This window comes from Tinamus guttatus, unplaced genomic scaffold (genome assembly GCF_059628265.1).
Source record: "Tinamus guttatus ecotype Peru unplaced genomic scaffold, ASM5962826v1 Tinamus_guttatus_pri_ptg000522l, whole genome shotgun sequence".
Lineage (NCBI taxonomy): Eukaryota > Metazoa > Chordata > Aves > Tinamiformes > Tinamidae > Tinamus > Tinamus guttatus.
In genome coordinates, this window is record NW_028289056.1 from 1,192,007 (window position 1) to 1,210,511 (window position 18,505).

General features: G+C 52.9%; 1 protein-coding gene across 1 annotated transcript in view; it reads left to right on the top strand.

The window, feature by feature from the left end:
• The window catches only part of MDGA2 (MAM domain containing glycosylphosphatidylinositol anchor 2), a 259,777-nt gene that overhangs the window by 175,855 nt on the left and 65,417 nt on the right, over positions 1–18,505 (top strand). The window contains exons 7-8 of the mRNA XM_088533798.1: positions 1,304–1,633; positions 10,407–10,700. Coding sequence (XP_088389924.1) covers positions 1,304–1,633; positions 10,407–10,700 — 624 coding nt within the window. The remainder of the gene's footprint in view (positions 1–1,303; positions 1,634–10,406; positions 10,701–18,505) is intronic.

The following is an 18,505-nucleotide window of genomic DNA, read 5'->3' on the forward strand; positions in this document are numbered from 1 at the left end:
TACCCCCTAGCTGAGGTACTGAAATGCAATTTATTACTGCAATGTAGTTAGTGAGGGAGGGCAGAGACAGTGCAGGGCTTTGTGAGGAGCCTGAGGTTGGGAATCGTCTTTGTGACCACATCATAGTTGACACGGCCCCGAGACACGGCCCCCTCCGTGCTGCGGCTCCCCCCGACTTCCTTCCCTTTTATCCACCGTGTCTAACCCAGGCTCTGTGGTCCTGGTGCACTTATGTGGGCTGTTCCTTCAGAGGAAGGAGAAACTGCAGAAAGGAGCACTCAAAGCCGTGCAGAAGATGTTCAGAAATAAAATTATCTTCCTGAGGTTTTTAGCAAACAGTTCTGGCCGAAATGCACTTTTACACTTGCCTATTATGGATTATTTTCTTCCTTTATGCATGGACAGGGTGCAGCTGTCCATGCACAGGTTTTGTGTATCCGGGCATTGCTTGTTCTCTACCAACAAGTCCAGTTTGTGTTTCAAAGTTACATACTGTGACACTTTATGGAGCACAGTGTAGAGTTCGTTCTCTTGCGTTAAAACAGGTTTCAATTCTGCTTGGTTAGGGACCAACCGCAGCTTTTAACAGAGAGAGAGAGATATGGAATAAAGACCAGAACATTTTGGTGCAGATTTAATCTTAATAAAGCTCAGGAAATTTTCAATATGTTCTTAGAACTCATCAGACACTTGTTTTCTGGAACACCCAGAAAACCGTATCCGTATTCCGGCTCCCCAAAGAGAGCCCTTTGCAGCCAGCACACCGCAAGGAACTACCCTCCTGTTCTCTAAGCCAAGTGGCTGGTTCCTGACCAAAGGAAGTTTTGCAGTGCCCGCAGGTAGCCCGTGCTAGACCTCCTTGGTGGGCCAGCCCTGCGCAGCGCCCCACGGGTGCTGGGGCGTTTGATTGAGGTCTTTGTTTCCTCTTCTCTGAGTGCTCTGACAGCATCAGAGCGAGGGAAGAGCTTGAAAACGCCTCGAGAGAGGGAGGGCAAACACTGAAGATTCGCAGATTATGTTGGTTATTCTTCAGCTGTCGGCAGCTTAGCCTAATTTAAACCCGGTGTTTCGTTGTGTAAGTGACAGGTGCTTTAGCAGTGTCTGCCACGTGATGATGTTTCATTAGGATCTGATCCCGCAAGGAATTAACCCGTGTGTGTGACATGGGATGTCTCTGTGGCTTCGCAAGTGTTATCTGTAGACATAAAGTGAAGCGTGTCCATTACTCCTTGCAAAGAGAGGGTCTAAAGATACCGCGTTGCTGCTTTGTTAGACTAAACTTGGGTTTCTTTGCATGTTTCAGCCTTAAAAAAGGGTCGCTTTTGGATCACTCCCGACCCGTATCACAAAGACGACAACATCCAGATCGGGCGCGAGGTGAAGATCTCCTGCCAGGTGGAGGCCGTCCCTTCGGAGGAGCTGACGTTCAGCTGGTTCAAGAACGGGCGGCCCTTGCGGAGCTCCGAGAGGATGGTCATCACGCAGACCGACCCCGACGTTTCCCCTGGCACCACGAACCTGGACATCATTGACTTGAAATTCACTGACTTTGGCACGTACACGTGCGTCGCGTCTCTGAAAGGAGGTGGGATATCGGACATCAGCATCGATGTCAACATCTCCAGCAGCACAGGTAAGGAGGCTTGCTTGCTGCCGGCCTTGCTTCTCTGTAGCCAGGCTGCGGCTTTCCTTGGCTCCCGAAAGAGAGGGATGTGCGTGCGGAAATGCAGGGGATGTCCCATGGCACTCAGCACCTGGATCCGCTCCTGCGTCCTCCTCGTTGCAGCACAGGAGCCCGAGCAGGCGACATGTGATGTTCTGTCGCAAAGGCGGCCAGTGTCCAGGTTTAGCCAGGTAGACCCATCTGCAGTCTCAGAAAAGCTGTCGGATCTAGAAAGGGCTAAAAGGACTTGGCCTTTGTTTTGAACTTCCGGGCATGGAAAATCAAGAGTAAAGCATTTGCTGGAATTCCCAGGATGTGGGAAGGGTTCGTGTGAATCCAGCAGGGCCATCCCGCTGTTTCTGTGCGCAGGGAGGAGCCCGGAGCTGGCATTGCAGAGCAAGCGGTTTGCTCACGGCGCAGAGCTCCGTGCGTGGCCCTGCTTGTTTCCACGTCAGCAACAGAGATGTCACCCTTTGACGAAGTGAAATCCTAGCTGCTATTTTGACCGATAATCAATGTCTTGTTGTGGCTCTGAATAGGAACTCAGGAGTGCTTGCCTGCTTTTCTTTAGCTCTTTTCTAATAGCTGGTTTGTGACCAATAGATTCCATACACTTTTCCCCCCAGTAGTGGGTTTTAATAACTGAGGCAATCTGTGTTTCTGCTGTAATCCCGGAGCAGTAAAAGCCCATAGATTAGTATAAAAGCATGTCTTTCAACAGAAGGCATTTTGTTTGCATCTGTTATCCAATATTTGTTTTCTTACAAAATTTCATTTTTGTTTTGTTTCCAAAGCGATGCCTGTATACCCAAGAAAAATCAATGATCTTTTTTCTCATGCCTTAAAAAAATCACTTTCCAATCAACTGTGTCCTACTAAAACTGGTTTTATATATATATATTTTAAATACACCAGAAAATATATTTTGAATGCAGATTTTTTTTCCTGCCACAAGTACGTGCACCCAAGAGGAGGGTTGCTGCTGGTTTCTGTGCTAAGAACGCGTTTGGTTCCGAGCAGCCCGTGGGTGCTGCCAGGGAGCAGCTGCTCTGCGCGGCGCCGGGTTCGCGCTCGCTTGCGCTTGCTCTTCGCTGGGTGAGACATTCAGGGTGAGACATTGGCATTTAGAGGGCAGACAGCCCAGAACAAGAGCGTTTTTGTAAGAGGGGAAGGCAGGTCGCAGGCAGCGCTGCCCCTTTGACGTGCGCTCCGCAGGTGTCCTGCGTGTCGTGCGCGTCCCGGCGCGGCGCTCGTGGTGCTCGTTGGAGCTGGCGCGTCAGCTCCATGCCAAGCTGCGGGGCACGGGCTCAATTCAGATGCTGCCGGGCTCGTGCCCAACGGCGAAACCTCCACCGTGCGTGTGTGCAGGCTGGGAGGGGGCCCTGCACGTCGCGGCCCCTGCGCTCCCGGCGCGGAGCCTCTGCTGCAGGAGTGTCCGCTCGCGGATCCAGCTCCGCGTTCCCTCTAGTGTTTCTGGAGCCCTTACCCTCTGCAGGGCCTTCGTCAGGGTGTTGTGTGTGACGGGGAGCATGGCCCTGGGTCAGACAAGGGGCTGGGAAGCAAGGCCGGGATGGTCTGTGCTGTTCCTGACTTCCAGGGGGTGAGTTAGGGACCACCTCAGCAAAACAGACCTGTTTGAGTCCACAAGAATGGAGAGGAAGCACCCAAGAGCACCAAGGGAGCTGAGCAGTCTCTGCAAGGCCACCGTTTTACCTTTCAAAGGTCACAGTGATCCAAGGGGGTCCAAAATGATCTGGAAAAAATGCAATTTTTTGCATTTTTTTGCGTTTGCCCCAAAGCAAACCCGCCAAACAAGCAAACAAGAAGGCGATTCTGGGAACTACAGGCCAGTCCTCACCGCGCGAGTCCCTGGGAGTCCATGGAGTGTGTCCATGAATGCTGCTCAAACACCAAGGACGAGACGGGAACGCTGCTCAAACACCAAGCAGGAGACAGGAACGCTGCTCAGACACGTGCGAGGCCCTTGGCGCAGGCTCCTGTGCATGCGCAGCGGCGCGGTGCCAGCCTGGAGCCGTAGGCGGAAAACAGGCATCGCAGTTAGCCTGGTTAATTATTTGTTTATTATTTACCATTTATTTTTGTTTATTGTCTACTATTTATTTTTAATTTGTCTGATCATTCGGAGACTTGAGATAGTTTTCTTCTTTCTCTGAATTTTATGATAAGCATCAAGCAGAAGTGTTTATTTTTACTATCGGATAACTCTGAAAATCTGCACTGATGTTGCAGAGTTTTTCAGACTTTTCAAAAATACTCCACGAGAGCCCTTCAAAGGAGTATAGAGAGATCTGGGGGGCTTTTCCTAGTGGGGTTTCAGACTGCAATACCTTGCCAGCGAAGATGACCTGTTGGGCATGGAGAAGAGGCAGCTTCAGTGGGCCGTGGTGGAGCCGTCGGGAGGGCCGGAGCCAGGCTCTTTGCAGAAGCACGTGCAATGGGAAGAGATGGGAGGAGATGGGAGGCAAACGGCCTAAGCTGACGTGAGGTGACAAGTGGCACACGCTGACACTCATGAGCGCTCCAGAGGACGACGAGGAGGAACCTCTCCCCCATGAGGACAGCCCAGCGTGGCCCCGCTTGCCCAGGGGCACGGCGGGGTCTCCGTCGTGGAGCGTTTTGGAGCCAGCCGGGATAACGCCGGAGGAACCTCCGAGCTGGCACTGCCTGGAGCAGAGGGTGGCCCAGAGACCTCCCGAGCTTCCTTCCCAGCAAGACTGTAGTGGTAGAAATGCTGACCAGCAGATTCACATGTAGGGGACCAGCCCAGCTCTGGGGTTCTACCTGGAAAAGCATACGAATGCACACGTTGCAAACAGCCAGAGAACTGAGTAACTCCAAGCGTTATCCCATGGGAAGTACGGAGTTTGCATGATGGATGGCGGGCGCATGCACACGCAGCATCTCCTTCTTGCCAGGGTGCAAGGGATGGTGACATGTTGGGCGCTCATGCGTCTCCTGCCTGGCAAAAAGTAACCGCTCTATTACCCTTCCTCGTGGGGAATCATTTGGGAAGTTGATGGGATTTATTGGAAGCACCCGTTAGCTGGCCGTACCTGTAAGCTTTTCGCAACTGCTGCAGGCAGTGATGAATTATGTCAGCTCTTAAACTCACTGTCCCGTGACACTCGAGTGAAACAGAAAGCGGGGAGGAACTCAGCAGTGTGCAGCGTGATCCGGTGTGACCAGGCTGGAAGGAGATGGTCGAGGGTCTGAGGGAACGCGCCAGCACCTCGGCACACCTTGTGCTTGACTCGGTTAGTGGGAATGTGTTTCCCTTGATGTTTTATACTCTTATCGGGAGAGGCACAAATTTATGTCTTGTGTCCCTTTCATAAATGAACCTGCAGTAATCCCCTGGCTCTCCCCCTGCCGTATCTCAGTAAAGTAGGTCAGTGAAGAGTGGAAATGAAGACTCAAATACTGCAGCTTTGCCCTGCAGGAGCCCTGCCATCCATAAAGCAACACGGGACAAACACTGTGCAAAGGCAGGATGGATGTCCCCAGTGGTGGTGGGGAGACTCGGAGGGTAAGAGCTGTTAAGACAGCAACAAAAAACAGAAAAATACGCTTGCGGAACCAGAAAGTAGAATTGGATCAGAAAAGCATGTTAGTCTTTGCATGGGATCTTTTTCTCTGCCCTGAATATATTCCAAGCAGGAAGCAACAGTGCCTAGGGCGCCTGCTTGCCGCGCCGTGGTCAGCGTGGGGCCTCCCACCGTGTCCATCTCCTGCGCTCGGCGCCGGCGCAGGACGGGGCGCCGTGTCCGTGGCGTCCGGCCTGCTCCCTCCTGCCTCCCCGGGGCAGCCTGCGGGCTCCGCTCGCCTTGGGGGTTCATTTGGGGTCATTAGGTGGCTCTCATTGGAAATTCGATGGGTCTGATGGAAGAAATAACGTGGTCTGGCAGGGGAGGTAGCAGTGTCCCTTTCCTGCTCAGAGAGTCGCTTCTACTGTCCCCACTGGTTTCTGTGCAGGAAAGAAGAAATGTGAAGAACAAACGTATATTGGGCCGTGCATCCTCCCTACTGTGCGACAAGAGTCGTAAACTCATCGCGATCTATTAAATAACAACTTCACTAAAAGGCCAGGCTGAGGTATTAGAGCGTGTGGCCTTGGTCTGCGCGTGGAGGATGTGTCCTCTGCTCAACCCGTCCTTGCTTTGAGGAGGCATAAGAGAGATCTGTGCTTTAGTTCTAAATGTTTGTTAAAATCCCCGCTCCATCTCTTTGCATAATGAAAGATGCTTTCTGTGAGATAATTAGCAGTCCAATTAAGATATTTGTAAACCTTAAGCATTGTCCAGAGTGATCATTTACAGACAACCTTGAGAAATTACAGGGTGCTGCAAGAAAACAGGCAGACATTTCATTATGGCATTAAATTGACTATTTCTGCGAGCCATTGTCAAATACTTTATCTCTGAAAGGAATAGGTGAACAGAAGGGACCGATAAATGCGAGATTTCTCTAAAAAGCTTTTCTTTTATAGTTCTATTTTAGCACTGGATGTGCAGAGATTTCTCTTTTTCATTCTGTCTCTGGGCGCTGCTGCCCCTTGCCGTGGCTGCAGTTGGCCAAGCCGTTGGCTGCGCTTGGGAAGAGCCGGGACTCCCGTAGCCCTGGGCTGCTCCTGGCCATGGGGCTCCTCCAGAACCCCGTCGCTGGCCGCGCAGCGCTCGCGTTAGCCCCGTTTGCCAGGGCGGACGCCTCGGCGGGGCCGCGCGTTGCAGAGGCTCTTCCTTCCCCTGCTCGTGGGGCGTCTCGGCTCCTGCTGAACACTCATCTGGCTAATCAGCTGCCACTGTGGATGTTCTACGTGTAAAATTTATACCATTTCAGGGTTTAACTGCAGAGCAGGGTGGCGGTTTAAGGTGTTAGAAGAACGTTGGGCTAAGTACTAATTCAGAAGCTAGTGTCTAAATGGATCTCGTGAAGACCTTGCCATGAAATCTGTGATTGCTGTTCACGTCTTTACCCGCAATTAGAAGTGGTTCATGCCCAAGAAAACGCTGGTCATGGAGTCCTCTTTTCTCCTTCGCGATGCAGGACAGTGCCCAGGCGACTGCCCCGGGGCAGAAGAGCACGTACGTGAGTACAGGGCTCTTGGTTTACACCTCATAGGGATAACCGGGTGGTTGTTCGTGGTGCTGCAAGGCTGAATTGGAAGGTTGCCATTTCTTGAAATCAGTTACTTTCCTGGCTAGAGCAGCAGTTTTTCTTATGGTCTTTTCCTTCGTCAGCTCGGGTGCCTTTCAGCATGTGCTTCCTCATTTTTCCAAACACTTCTTTTTAAAAGAAATACACAGGCTGAATAATCTTGCTCAAATGCAGTTTGTACACTGTGCTGCCTTCCCACCAAAGTAGCTACCACAGCTCCATCCTCCTGGTTACCTCTTCTTACAAATCCCTTCCATCACACAAGGGTGTGAATCATAAACAGGGACCGAAATTAATTTTAGAGATTCAGATCTTCATATTCATAAGCAGTAGGGAGAGAAGATCCCAAATAACTTAATATCTCCTTGCTGGTACAGTGCTGATTCCTCAGTATTCATTGTCAGGAATGGTTTTAAATTCCTTAACCAACGTGACTTCCAACACCTCTTCTGGGAGATTATCTCTGAGTAATCTCCAGCATGGATTACTTCTTGATATGCAGCTCAAATACTCCTTTGCTCAACTTTATCCTATAATTACTAGTTATTACATTAGTCTGTCTTAAGCACTCCGATCTCTCTACTGAAATGGTTCCATCATCCATCCTGCTCTCAGCAAACAGCCTCCCCGTCGCAGCTTAGATGATTGCACATTCATTGGTGCAGGGTCATCGTGGTCTTCCTTTTTGCCTTTCTTAAATCGCTTGCTAAAACGTGGCAACTCCAGTAACCCCTGCATCATCTTCACCGTCTGTAATGCCCAGAGTTTTCCTGAAAAGATCTCTGGAATCAAGCTGCCTTTTCCCTACCTCACTGGAACTTTTGGTCACCGTTTACAAGGTCGCCTTGCCCGTCTCATGCCGGCCGCCTCCTGCCTGTTTGGTTCCTGCCGAGGCTGCGTGGGAGTGAGCAGGGCCGTGCCGTGATGGTGAGTGCTTATGTGGGACCTGGAGTTTGGGTTAGCGGCATCGGGCACCAGGTTCTGCTCCGGGAGCGCTTCCCAGGCCTCTCCATGACCCGCTCTGAGGAGGAGCAGGGTGCAGCAGTCCATGCCGAGTTCAGCCAAGTGAAGAGCTTCCAGGCTTCAAACACCTTGTCTAAACATGGATACTATAAATTACGTGTTAATGGAGGTGTTTACTATACCTCGAGAAACCGAAGATAGCTAAGTGCAATCTCGTGTGAACTAATCCGGAAGGAAGGGCGGCCTTAGGCTGAAGGTGCCAATCTGAGGCTGGGATCCATGTGTGCTCCTGCTGCCGCTGTCACCCTGGGAATGGGAGCAGGCCGCGGAGCTGCCCGAGCCTCGCAGGCAGGGACGGCTCTGCCTTCGGGGAGCGCAGAGGTGGCTCGTGAGGCTGGGTGGTGCCCACCTAGAACATGTGGTGAATAAATGGGTTAGGCCCGTCCCTCCTGGCCCTCTTGCTGTCCCCTTCGTTCTCTGCTGTGCTGGCCAGGCCAGGGCTCCTACGCGGTCGCACCGCAGGCCCGCGGGTCTGCTCAGCCTGGCTTCCCGGGGCCGCAGGGACAGGCCGGGGCGGCCTCCCTGCGTGCGGCGCCTGCGAGCCCAGGGCCGGGTTCTGGGAGAGCCCCGGGAGGACAAGAGCAGCAGCCGCCCCACGGGATGGGACGTGCTGGGAAACGGGGCCTGCTCCGAGCACAGCGGCGGGTTTGCTCCTCATGGGGCACCCCGGCGCCTTAGGAAACAGATTGTGGTGCTAAGAGCATTAGCTTTTTTTATATATAATCCATTTGCTGCGTGAATAAGCTAATGTTTGTTGTTTCCAATGTGCCTAATTTATTATTCTGCACGAGCACAAACAGGCTTCAGCTTTACTCGTGGCTGGGTCTGTCACGGATCCTGCAGGAGCCAGGTGATGCCTCAGCCTCTCCCCATGATGTCTCGGGTCCTCATGGGGGAAGGAGAAGGTGAAATGGGTATTTTCTCTATTTCTGTGTCTCAAACTCTCCTTCTCTCTCATTTTTTTCCCTCCAGTAACATCTAAATAAACACTCTAGCCCCTAATAGCACATGGGTTGCCTTGCAACATGACAGACACCGCTTGTGTTGCTAAACGCCCCTGGAGAAGATGAGTCAGGTTATTCGAAGGTATCTCTCCATCTCAGGTCCTGATAGGGCCTATCTTATCAGGCTGCCTGCAGACCTCCCGTCTGCAGTACTTATCTTGGCAGCATGGAGTTTTTGTGCTGCTATCTCCGCTTTTCCGAAAGGGAACGGAGTTCCGGGAGGGTGATTGACTTGCTCACGCTGCGCACGGAGCAAGTGCAGGACCATGCTGCGTGTGCGTGCGTTCCAAAGCCCTCCGTTCCACCTCGTGGGCGTGCTGAGCTCCTCCTGCTCTTGCTAGATCCCCGCGGCAAGCTTGGCGCGGGAATTTCCCGAGCCGCACAACGCTGTCGGTGTCTGGAGAAGATGACCCGTCCTCACCCCGGTTTACCTGTCTCCCGTCCCCGTTTGGAGCGCGGCGGTGCTCGTTTCCTGAGGCGGCAGCGTGCTCCTGCAGCGAGCGGCACTCGTGGCGTCACCCTCGTGCGGGTGACGGGCTGGACAACCGCCTCGCGGACGTGTGTTCCCGGAGCGCCTGTTCCCCTCCCCGCCGCCCTTCCCGCAGGACGTGGCTGCAGGCAGCCTTGCTGGCCGCGCTTGCCCATTGATTTAGGAGGCCGATGGTGAAACGTGTCTTTGGCCTCCGAGTAGCACGGCCGGTAGAAGGGCTGCTCTGGAAGCGCTGCGGGGGAGATGTGTTGATTTGGGGAAAAGGCGGAGAAAGCGCTTTCATTTGTAGCATGCTGGGAGAGAAGCAAAGAAAGAAATCCAAATTGGCTGTAAAACTTCTATAGGTGTGGTTGGAAGGGAGCAGTCCCTGCCCATGGCGATGCACCAGACGTGGTGACCGCGCCGGGACACGCGACCGCAGCAGCTCCTGCGCCACGGGGCCGTCCCACTCCTGTTGGAAGCAGCCGTACGCCTGCTCCTTCCGCAGCCGTTCGCCTGCGTTTCTACAAAAAATTACCATTTTAATAGACCTCCTGTGATAGAAACACGATAGCTGCGTTTTCGGTTCGGTTTATGGATTTTGGAGCCGATTGGTGATCGGCCGGGTCCTTCTGCAGTGCACGGCTCCTGTGAGCTTGATAAAATTGACAGCCAGTCTGTTATAAAAAAAAATAGATTTTAGTGCCAAACACACATAAAAAAGGAAAGCCATAACTTGTGGGGATAAAGTGCTAGCCGTGACCCATGGTCAAATGAGCTGCTGTCCCATGGGAGTCCCACATGAGCACTTCGAAGCACCGCAGCGAGGCAAGCAAGTCTCATATGAGGCCAGGCTAGTAAATCATATTTTAACCCCTGCAAGCAGCTGCCCGCTTCGTCTCATAAACATAGCGGTGTCGCACGGTTCCCTGATACATGTAATTGCGTTGCTCTGTGGATATAGATTATTTCTTGATCTATAATAACGTCTTAACAAGGCAGAAAGCCGCTGGACGTCTCCGTAACTCTAATGATTGACTCTCTCTGTTTTTTCCTCCTGTGCAATGGGAAGTGCCACCCAATCTGACTGTTCCTCAGGAGAAGTCGCCACTGGTCGCCCGCGAGGGAGACACCATCGAGCTGCAGTGCCAGGTGACGGGGAAGCCCAAGCCCATCATCCTGTGGTCGCGAGCCGACAAGGAGGTGGCGATGCCGGACGGCGCGATGCAGTCGGAGAGCTACGACGGGATCCTGCGCATCGTGAACGTGTCCCGCGACATGACGGGGACCTACAGGTGCCAGACCAGCCAGTACAACGGCTTCAACGTGAAGCCCAGGGAGGCTTTGGTGCAGCTCATAGTGCAGTGTAAGTGCTCCCTGGTTTTCCTTGCGTGTGGTTCTGCTGAGAAAAAGAGAAGTTGATTTATTTCCCTCCTAAATACACAGCAGCAAGAATCTTACGGTTGTTACATTTTTGATGCTGTGCTGTGTGGCTCCCTGAATCATGATTTTAATGTAAATGCAGAAGTAAAAATGACATAGGAGTCCCATTTATATTAAAGAAGTATGAGGCAATCATTATTTTCCCAGTTCCCAGCTCTAAATTTTCAGGCATAAGAACAAGCGCACAAGGTAGGAGGACACATTTCTATAAATATGGATCTGATCCTGATCTCATTTGTTGATACCGTGTAAACAAAATGGAAAAAAAATGAGAGCGAGACCCGCTCCATCTTAGCTGATGTGTATACGGATGCGCAGAGCGCTCTGTTCTGGCTCTGGTTATGAACTGTCAGCCGCCCTTGCAGGAAGGGAAAAATAAGGGCAAGGCAGTCGTGTTGGAAGTGCTCAGCATTCGGGATGGGAAGCGGAGCCCGTTCGGGTGCTTTATGGGCAGCGAGGCGCCGTTCCTTGCTGCAGTGCAGCTCATAGAGATGCTTGCGAGGCCGCTCGGATGAGCCTGCTCTAGCATCACTAGTTTTCTCACTGTTTAAAAAAGTGATTGTGCAGCCTTATTTATTGCAGTCTCAGGTCCCCAATCAGCTTGTTGAGGGCAATTTTGGTTCAACCCAGCTGACCACATCGGAGGCCTCCAGGGATGAGATACTGCAATGTACGCTGTTGTTGTTAATAATCAGCTGGATTGGATGTTTTTCAAGGTGTGTTGTGTAGCAAACTATTTATGCACTTGATTCCATGACACGGCAGCCCTTACTGGCCGGGACACGCAGGCAGTGGGTCTCATAAGGAGGAAAGCAGAAAGCAGCTTCCTTTCCTTTTTGTGTCACTGATTTGGTGTGGGAACCATGAGAGTTTTCTGCTCCCTGGCCGCTTGGCTCTTCCATCTCAGCCGTTGAGTTTCTGTTCTGTTTTGTTGGAACACATCATCTGTTCCGTGGCCGCACAGAGCCCCGCGGGGTGCCCATGGCATCCCGTGTGTGCGGATGCAGAGCGCGGGGGTGACAGAGCATTCCAGCCTTGGGGAAGGGGGCAGGATAAAGCCCCGGGGGGGTTCCCTGAAGGCACATCCACTCCAGCAGGTACAGGGAACAGGGCGAGCAGGCTGTCCTCCCCTCTCCTTCTCTGACAGTTCCGTTTTAAGATTTTTCCCATCTTATTTCCTGGGAGCATTCCAGGCACAGGCGAGCCCCGTTTCACACGTCCGCACACAATAACTTGCTTTTTCCCCTGACGTCCTCAGAAGCTGGGTGGTGCAGGAGGGCTGAGAGCTCAGAAGCTCTCCCAGCGTTGCTCTGAGGCCACTTGTGGGGTCCCCCGTGCTTTGCCCTGCAAGAATTTATTTCCAAGTCTCCAGAAGCCATAGAAACTCTTGCATTAATCCAGTGAGCTCCGCATCGTTTATTCTGGGTCCATTTCAGAATAAATAGGTGATGTTATTTCCTTCATGCAGGTGGTAAATGTTTGGAAGCAGATGGCTGAGGATGGCAGGTTGTTAGGGGGCCGTGCAGACATCCCAAACCCCTCTTTGTGCCCTGAACGCAGTGGGGTAACTCCTGATCCCATGGGGGCTGTCACCTACAAGCACCAGGTAGCTGGGCTGGCTTGCTTGGATTGCTGTTATTTTACTGTAGTATTGAAGGAAAAACCCGGGGATGTATGTACAGATATTTTAAGCACCGCATTATAGGCAGCAGTTCATGTATTCTGAAAGAGATCAGAGACGCGACTTGAAAATGGTTATAATAAGCAGGAGTATAATGGGTATTTACAGGAGCTTTTTCTTTAATCTGTCCTTGTTCGGATTTCTGCTCGCTTTATTCAGATGCTAGCAAGTGACAATTTGAAGATAAACGGACAAAACGGGCATTATGTAATGCTTTGATTATTTTCCTTGTGGGAGAAGAGCATGTGCGTTCCCATTGACTGCAGCCTTGTTTCTTAATTGGCATAGCATTTATTTAGTTGTTATAAAAATCACTTCTTTTGAGCAACTTTGTAATATTTGCTTTGGAGATGCTTCCGTAAGCCGTAAACAGGGCTGGGTGTTTAAGGAAACCCTCGGGTTTGTGTAGTAACTCACGGATTTGGCTGCAGACGCGGCGCGGGGCGCGGGTGCTGGTGGTGAGCCGGGCGCGATGCCCTCGCCGCGTCCTGCTCCCGGAGCAGCTCGTTGCCCGCTCTGCCGTGCGCTCCAGGTCACGTCCCTCAGCTCAGCCTTGGCCACGAGCGCCACGGAGGGACGCGGCGCTGAGGACGCGTTCGGCGCGACCCGCCGTGCCTCGTCCTCGCCCCTCGCCTTCCCTTTGCTCCCACGCTCTGCGGCACCGGGATCCCAGATTGCCAGTTCTCCTGGAAATGGGCCGTTTTCTGGGCTTTTTTTTGCAGTTTGGTTCTGAGTCGCAGTCTGGGCTTCCCGTGTTACGTGTTCGCCACCAGCACTGGGGAGCGGGCGCCCGCGCGGGGCCGGTCATGGGCGCCCAGCAGCCCGGGCACCTTTGGCCGCTTTCCCACGTGCAAGTTTTGGTTGCTTAAAAGCTCAGATAAATAACGGCAAGCACGCAGGTTGGCAGCCAGCAATCGCCCCGCTTTCACACCTGCTCGAGGGAGAAAAGCGCCCGCGGGTGCCGTGTAATGAAGGGATTCCAGCGTGTGCCTCAGCGAGCGACGGCAGCGACACGGACACGGCGTTTCTCACTGCGGATACGGCCGTGTCTCGCGCTCAATGTCTATGCGGTTTGACTTTGGTGCTGCATAAAATGCTGTTTATAATAGCAGCTGTTATCCAAATGCGTGAGTCTCCAAGTACTTGTATAACCTCTTAGAACACCCCGTGTATTCCGAGGGAACCTGGCTGGCAGAAGAACGGCCAACCAGCTCATGGTGCTTTGAGTTGTCCTTCCAGGTTCAGCTAAGGCTTATCTATCCCATCCTTACCCTGGAATAAATTATAAACAACTAATGAAATCACACCAAACCAGAGTGTTCTTTAGGGATTCTATTTGCAATAGAACAGAGCTAATTAGTAAGAAATAAGAGGCTGAATTATGATCTCAGGTGCATCCTTGCAAATCCGGGGAGAATCTGTGGGGCATCAATGAGTTGTTCTGGTTTCGCCCCAGCATGGGAGGGTTCAGCACTGGGTGCTCTCTGTTTCTCCTCTGGGCAATATTTGCAGCCCAAGATGGGAAAAAAATGTTCCTTTCTGCTTTAGACAGGGAATTTGGCAGCTCAGACATGTCTGTTCTGTGAGATCAGTATCTGCCAGTTCATATTCATAAGCATAATTTTTGTCTGCTGTTATGGCTGAGGGTTTGGATGGGAGCACGGTGAGTATTCAGGAGAGCGGCCGTGCACTTGTTGCCTTCCTGCTCCCCAGTTCTTCCCTTGTAGCTCACTGGCTACGTGTTGTCCCCCACATGCAGCAGTGGGGTTTGGTTTGGGCCATTTGAGGTGGGAGAAAATGTAGAGTGACAAAAGGCACAATGTTTCTGTGCCATTCTTTTTTTTTAATATAGAAATTAGTAAGTGACCTCAACACCATGCAAACTTTAAAATACCCATCGCTCCCATTTGTTTCTATCACATCAGTTTGCTTTCAGCAGTTGCTTTCTCCATCCTGCTGTGAGAATGTCTTGGAGAAGTGCTGAACCCCTCCTTAGCAATTTTTCCCATATATAAATTTACATTTTTTCATATATGGCACAGGTACAATTAGCAGTCATGTGCTGCCTGTGTGAGCTTAGAGATCCAGCCCTCCCCTTGGCAATGCGCTTAGGCAGTCCCGGCAGCGTCACCGTCACCCTCCGTCCTTGGGTTTAACCTCCGGGTGGGTTTCCAGGTCTTGGCTTCCTAGACGAGGAATTTCCCATCATGCTCTCTCAGGGCCGTTACTTAAAACAGCAGTGCAAAAAATCTTCTCAAAAATCCTCCGAGAAAGATCCCTGGAACAGTGTTGGCACAGCGAATAAACAGTTACAACTAAACATAGCAGGGGAGGAAAAATCTATGGCATTAATTGATGACTTGATCAGCAAAGCAAAGTACCAGGAGCTCTCTGACATTTAGCAAGGTCAAAAGCAATGTGTGTCTAGTGACCTGGAGAGCTAATGAATATGCAAACATGGATAAATGTAAATGCGAATGACATCATCGGGTGTTTTTCTTACTTAGTTATTAAAGTTCAGTCACTAAAGCGTGGTCACCGGGAGAAGCTCCTCGGATGCTCCTTTGCCCTGTTAGAAATTCCAAAAGACCGTGCAGCTGGGAGCAGCTGGAACCTGGAGCTGCACACTGATGCTATCGGAAAATAACTGTGTGACTGAATAAATGAATTAATTATAGTGGCTGCTTTTTGACAATTGATCTACAGAAGATAATTCTGATGTGACATAGCTGCTTACGGCAGCGTCTGGGGAACAAAGCGGGAAAAAACACTAGAAAAAAGTTGTGGGTTTTTTGTTTTTAAGAAATGGGAGTAAGATTTGAAAGTAGATGCAGCTGTGCGTGCAGGGACCCCATGGCTCGCGCAGAGCGGTGGGACCCGCACGGGCGCCGCGCGCCGGCCTCTGCGTCGGAGCCTCCGTCCCGCAGGCCGGGGACGCGGCTCCTGCTGCGCATCCCACTACTCCTACCTGTGCATCCCACTACTCCTACCTGCGCATCCCGCTACTCCTACCTGCGCATCCCACTACTCCTACCTGTGCATCCCACTACTACCTGTGCATCCCACTACTACCTGCGCATCCCACTACTCCTACCTGCGCATCCCACTACTCCTACCTGTGCATCCCACTACTCCTACCTGCGCATCCCGCCGCTCCCTGCGCATCCCACTACTCCTACCTGCGCATCCCACTACTACCTGCGCATCCCACTACTCCTACCTGTGCATCCCACTACTCCTACCTGCGCATCCCGCCGCTCCCTGCGCATCCCACTACTCCTACCTGTGCATCCCACTACTCCTACCTGCGCATCCCACTACTCCTACCTGTGCATCCCACTCCTACCTGTGCATCCCACTACTACCTGCGCATCCCACTACCCCTACCTGTGCATCCCACTACTCCTACCTGCGCATCCCGCCGCTCCCTGCGCATCCCACTACTCCTACCTGTGCATCCCACTACTCCTACCTGCGCATCCCACTACTCCTACCTGTGCATCCCACTCCTACCTGTGCATCCCACTACTACCTGCGCATCCCACTACCCCTACCTGTGCATCCCACTACTCCTACCTGCGCATCCCGCCGCTCCCTGCGCATCCCACTACTCCTACCTGTGCATCCCACTACTCCTACCTGCGCATCCCGCTGCTCCCTGCGCATCCCACTACTCCTACCTGCGCATCCCACTACTCCTACCTGCGCATCCCACTACTCCTACCTGTGCATCCTGCTGCTCCCTGCGCATCCCGCTGCTCCCTGCAAATCCCACTGCTCCCTGTGCATCCTGCTGCTCCGGCTCATCCCACTGCTCCCTGCGCATCCTGCTGCTCCCTGCAAATCCCGCTGCTCCCTGCGCATCCCGCTGCTCCTGCTCATCCTGCTGCTCCTGCTCATCCCACTGCTCCCTGCACATCCTGCTGCTCCCTGCAAATCCCACTGCTCCCTGCGCATCCTGCTGCTCCCTGCAAATCCCACTGCTCCCTGCGCATCCTGCTGCTCCCTGCGCATCCCGCTGCTCCTGCTCATCCTGCTGCTCCTGCTCATCCCACTGCTCCCTGCGCATCCCGCTGCTCCCTGCAAATCCCGCTGCTCCCTGTGCATCCTGCTGCTCCCTGCAAATCCCACTGCTCCCTGCGCATCCTGCTGCTCCCTGCGCATCCCGCTGCTCCTGCTCATCCTGCTGCTCCTGCTCATCCCACTGCTCCCTGCGCATCCCGCTGCTCCCTGCAAATCCCACTGCTCCCTGCGCATCCTGCTGCTCCCTGCAAATCCCACTGCTCCCTGCGCATCCTGCTGCTCCCTGCGCATCCCGCTGCTCCTGCTCATCCTGCTGCTTCTGCTCATCCCACTGCTCCCTGCGCATCCCGCTGCTCCTGCTCATCCCACTGCTCCCTGTGCATCCTGCTGCTCCCTGCGCATCCCGCTGCTCCTGCTCATCCCGCTGCTCCTGCGCATCCCGCTGCTCCTGCGCATCCTGCTGCTCCCTGCAAATCCCGCTGCTCCTGCGCATCCTGCTGCTCCCTGCAAATCCCGCTGCTCCCTGCGCATCCCGCTGCTCCTGCTCATCCCACTGCTCCCTGCGCATCCTGCTCTCCCTGCACATCCCGCTGCTCCTGCTCATCCCACTGCCCCCTGCGCATCCTGCTCTCCCTGCGTATCCCACTGCTCCCTGCACATCCCACTCTCCCTTCCTCCCTCAATGCCGAGCAGCAGCGAGGAGAGCGCCCAAGGAAGAGCCTTCCCGCCTTCATCCCAGCTTTGCATCCCGCGCTCCCTGTGCTCCCGCGCTCCCTGCCTTCCCGCCTGGGACTCCAGGACGGTTCCCTGCGCAGGGGGATCCCGTCGCCTTGCTGTGGAAGGCGTGCGCGGTGCGTGGTGCATGTTGTGCGGTGCACGGTGCGTGGTGGGTGGTGCGTGCTGCATGGTGCGTGGTGCACGGTGCGTGGTGCACGGCGTGGGCACGTGCCCTGCCCAGCGCAGCACAACACTGACGCGAGCAGCGGGGAGGTAGATCAGCCTAATCAGCTCGGCCATTTAGCTCAATTGTTGCCTTCAGTAATTTCAACTAAGGGAGATATTACGTTAATATATTTACCTTTTCTGCCCCCTGTTTCTGAGAAGACTTCTTTCTCGTAATTAAAACACTTTTAGCCAGCAGCACCATTACAACGAGGCATCGAGGGGCCGGCGCTCTGTACCTGGCGCGCGGGTACCTCATCTCGTCCTGTTACAGCGCACGTTTTTGTTGCATTATCATTTATTTTGCTCTGTGAACGAAGCCTGAAGGAGTCTGGAGAGTAAGCAAAGAGGAGACTCGGCCTACCTCTTTTTAGGGGTAATTTCTATCTCAAGGTAGATCGGTGCCTTGAAAACATATCCCAGACATTGACAATTCACGTATTTTCTCACGTTTCCAGGGTACTTTGAAGCTATACTGCTCATTGATACGTTTTCTTATCAATACAGCCATCCTTATCCTCTCCTCTTTTAATCTGCTGCTTCCCTGGAGGTGTAGCAGCTTACTGGGGTTTATTTTATCATTCACATTTATTATGTGCAGAGCTTCTCCTTCTCAGGCTGCTAGTAACAACGGATAACGCAGCCCTCCCCTCCTGTCCCTGTTTTCGGCTCGGAGGCCGTACGTCCCCATGGGGGTAGAGGCGAGGGCAGGGCCTGCTCGTGCTCGGGAGGAGGTGACAGAGGATGATCCTCAAAACCAGGAGGGCTGTTTTCCTTCTTGGAGCCTCTGCTGAGCACTGGGAAGGTCAACAGATGCAGGTTCTTTTATAATGTGTTTTGTAATGGTAATTATGGTGTGTTTCAGCTTGCAGAGTAAAATCGTGCCAAGCACTTTCATCTGTGAGAAGCCTTTTATTTACCCAAGGATCTCGATCTCGTTAGATGCGTTTCCCTGTATTGTCTCTGGTGCCCTCAGCACAGCCTTTGTATTCTGAGAGCCGGTGGGAAAACATGATTCCTACCATCCTGATTTAAATCTCCGGGGGTGGAGGGAAATGCCGGGTTTTTGGTTGTTGTCAACC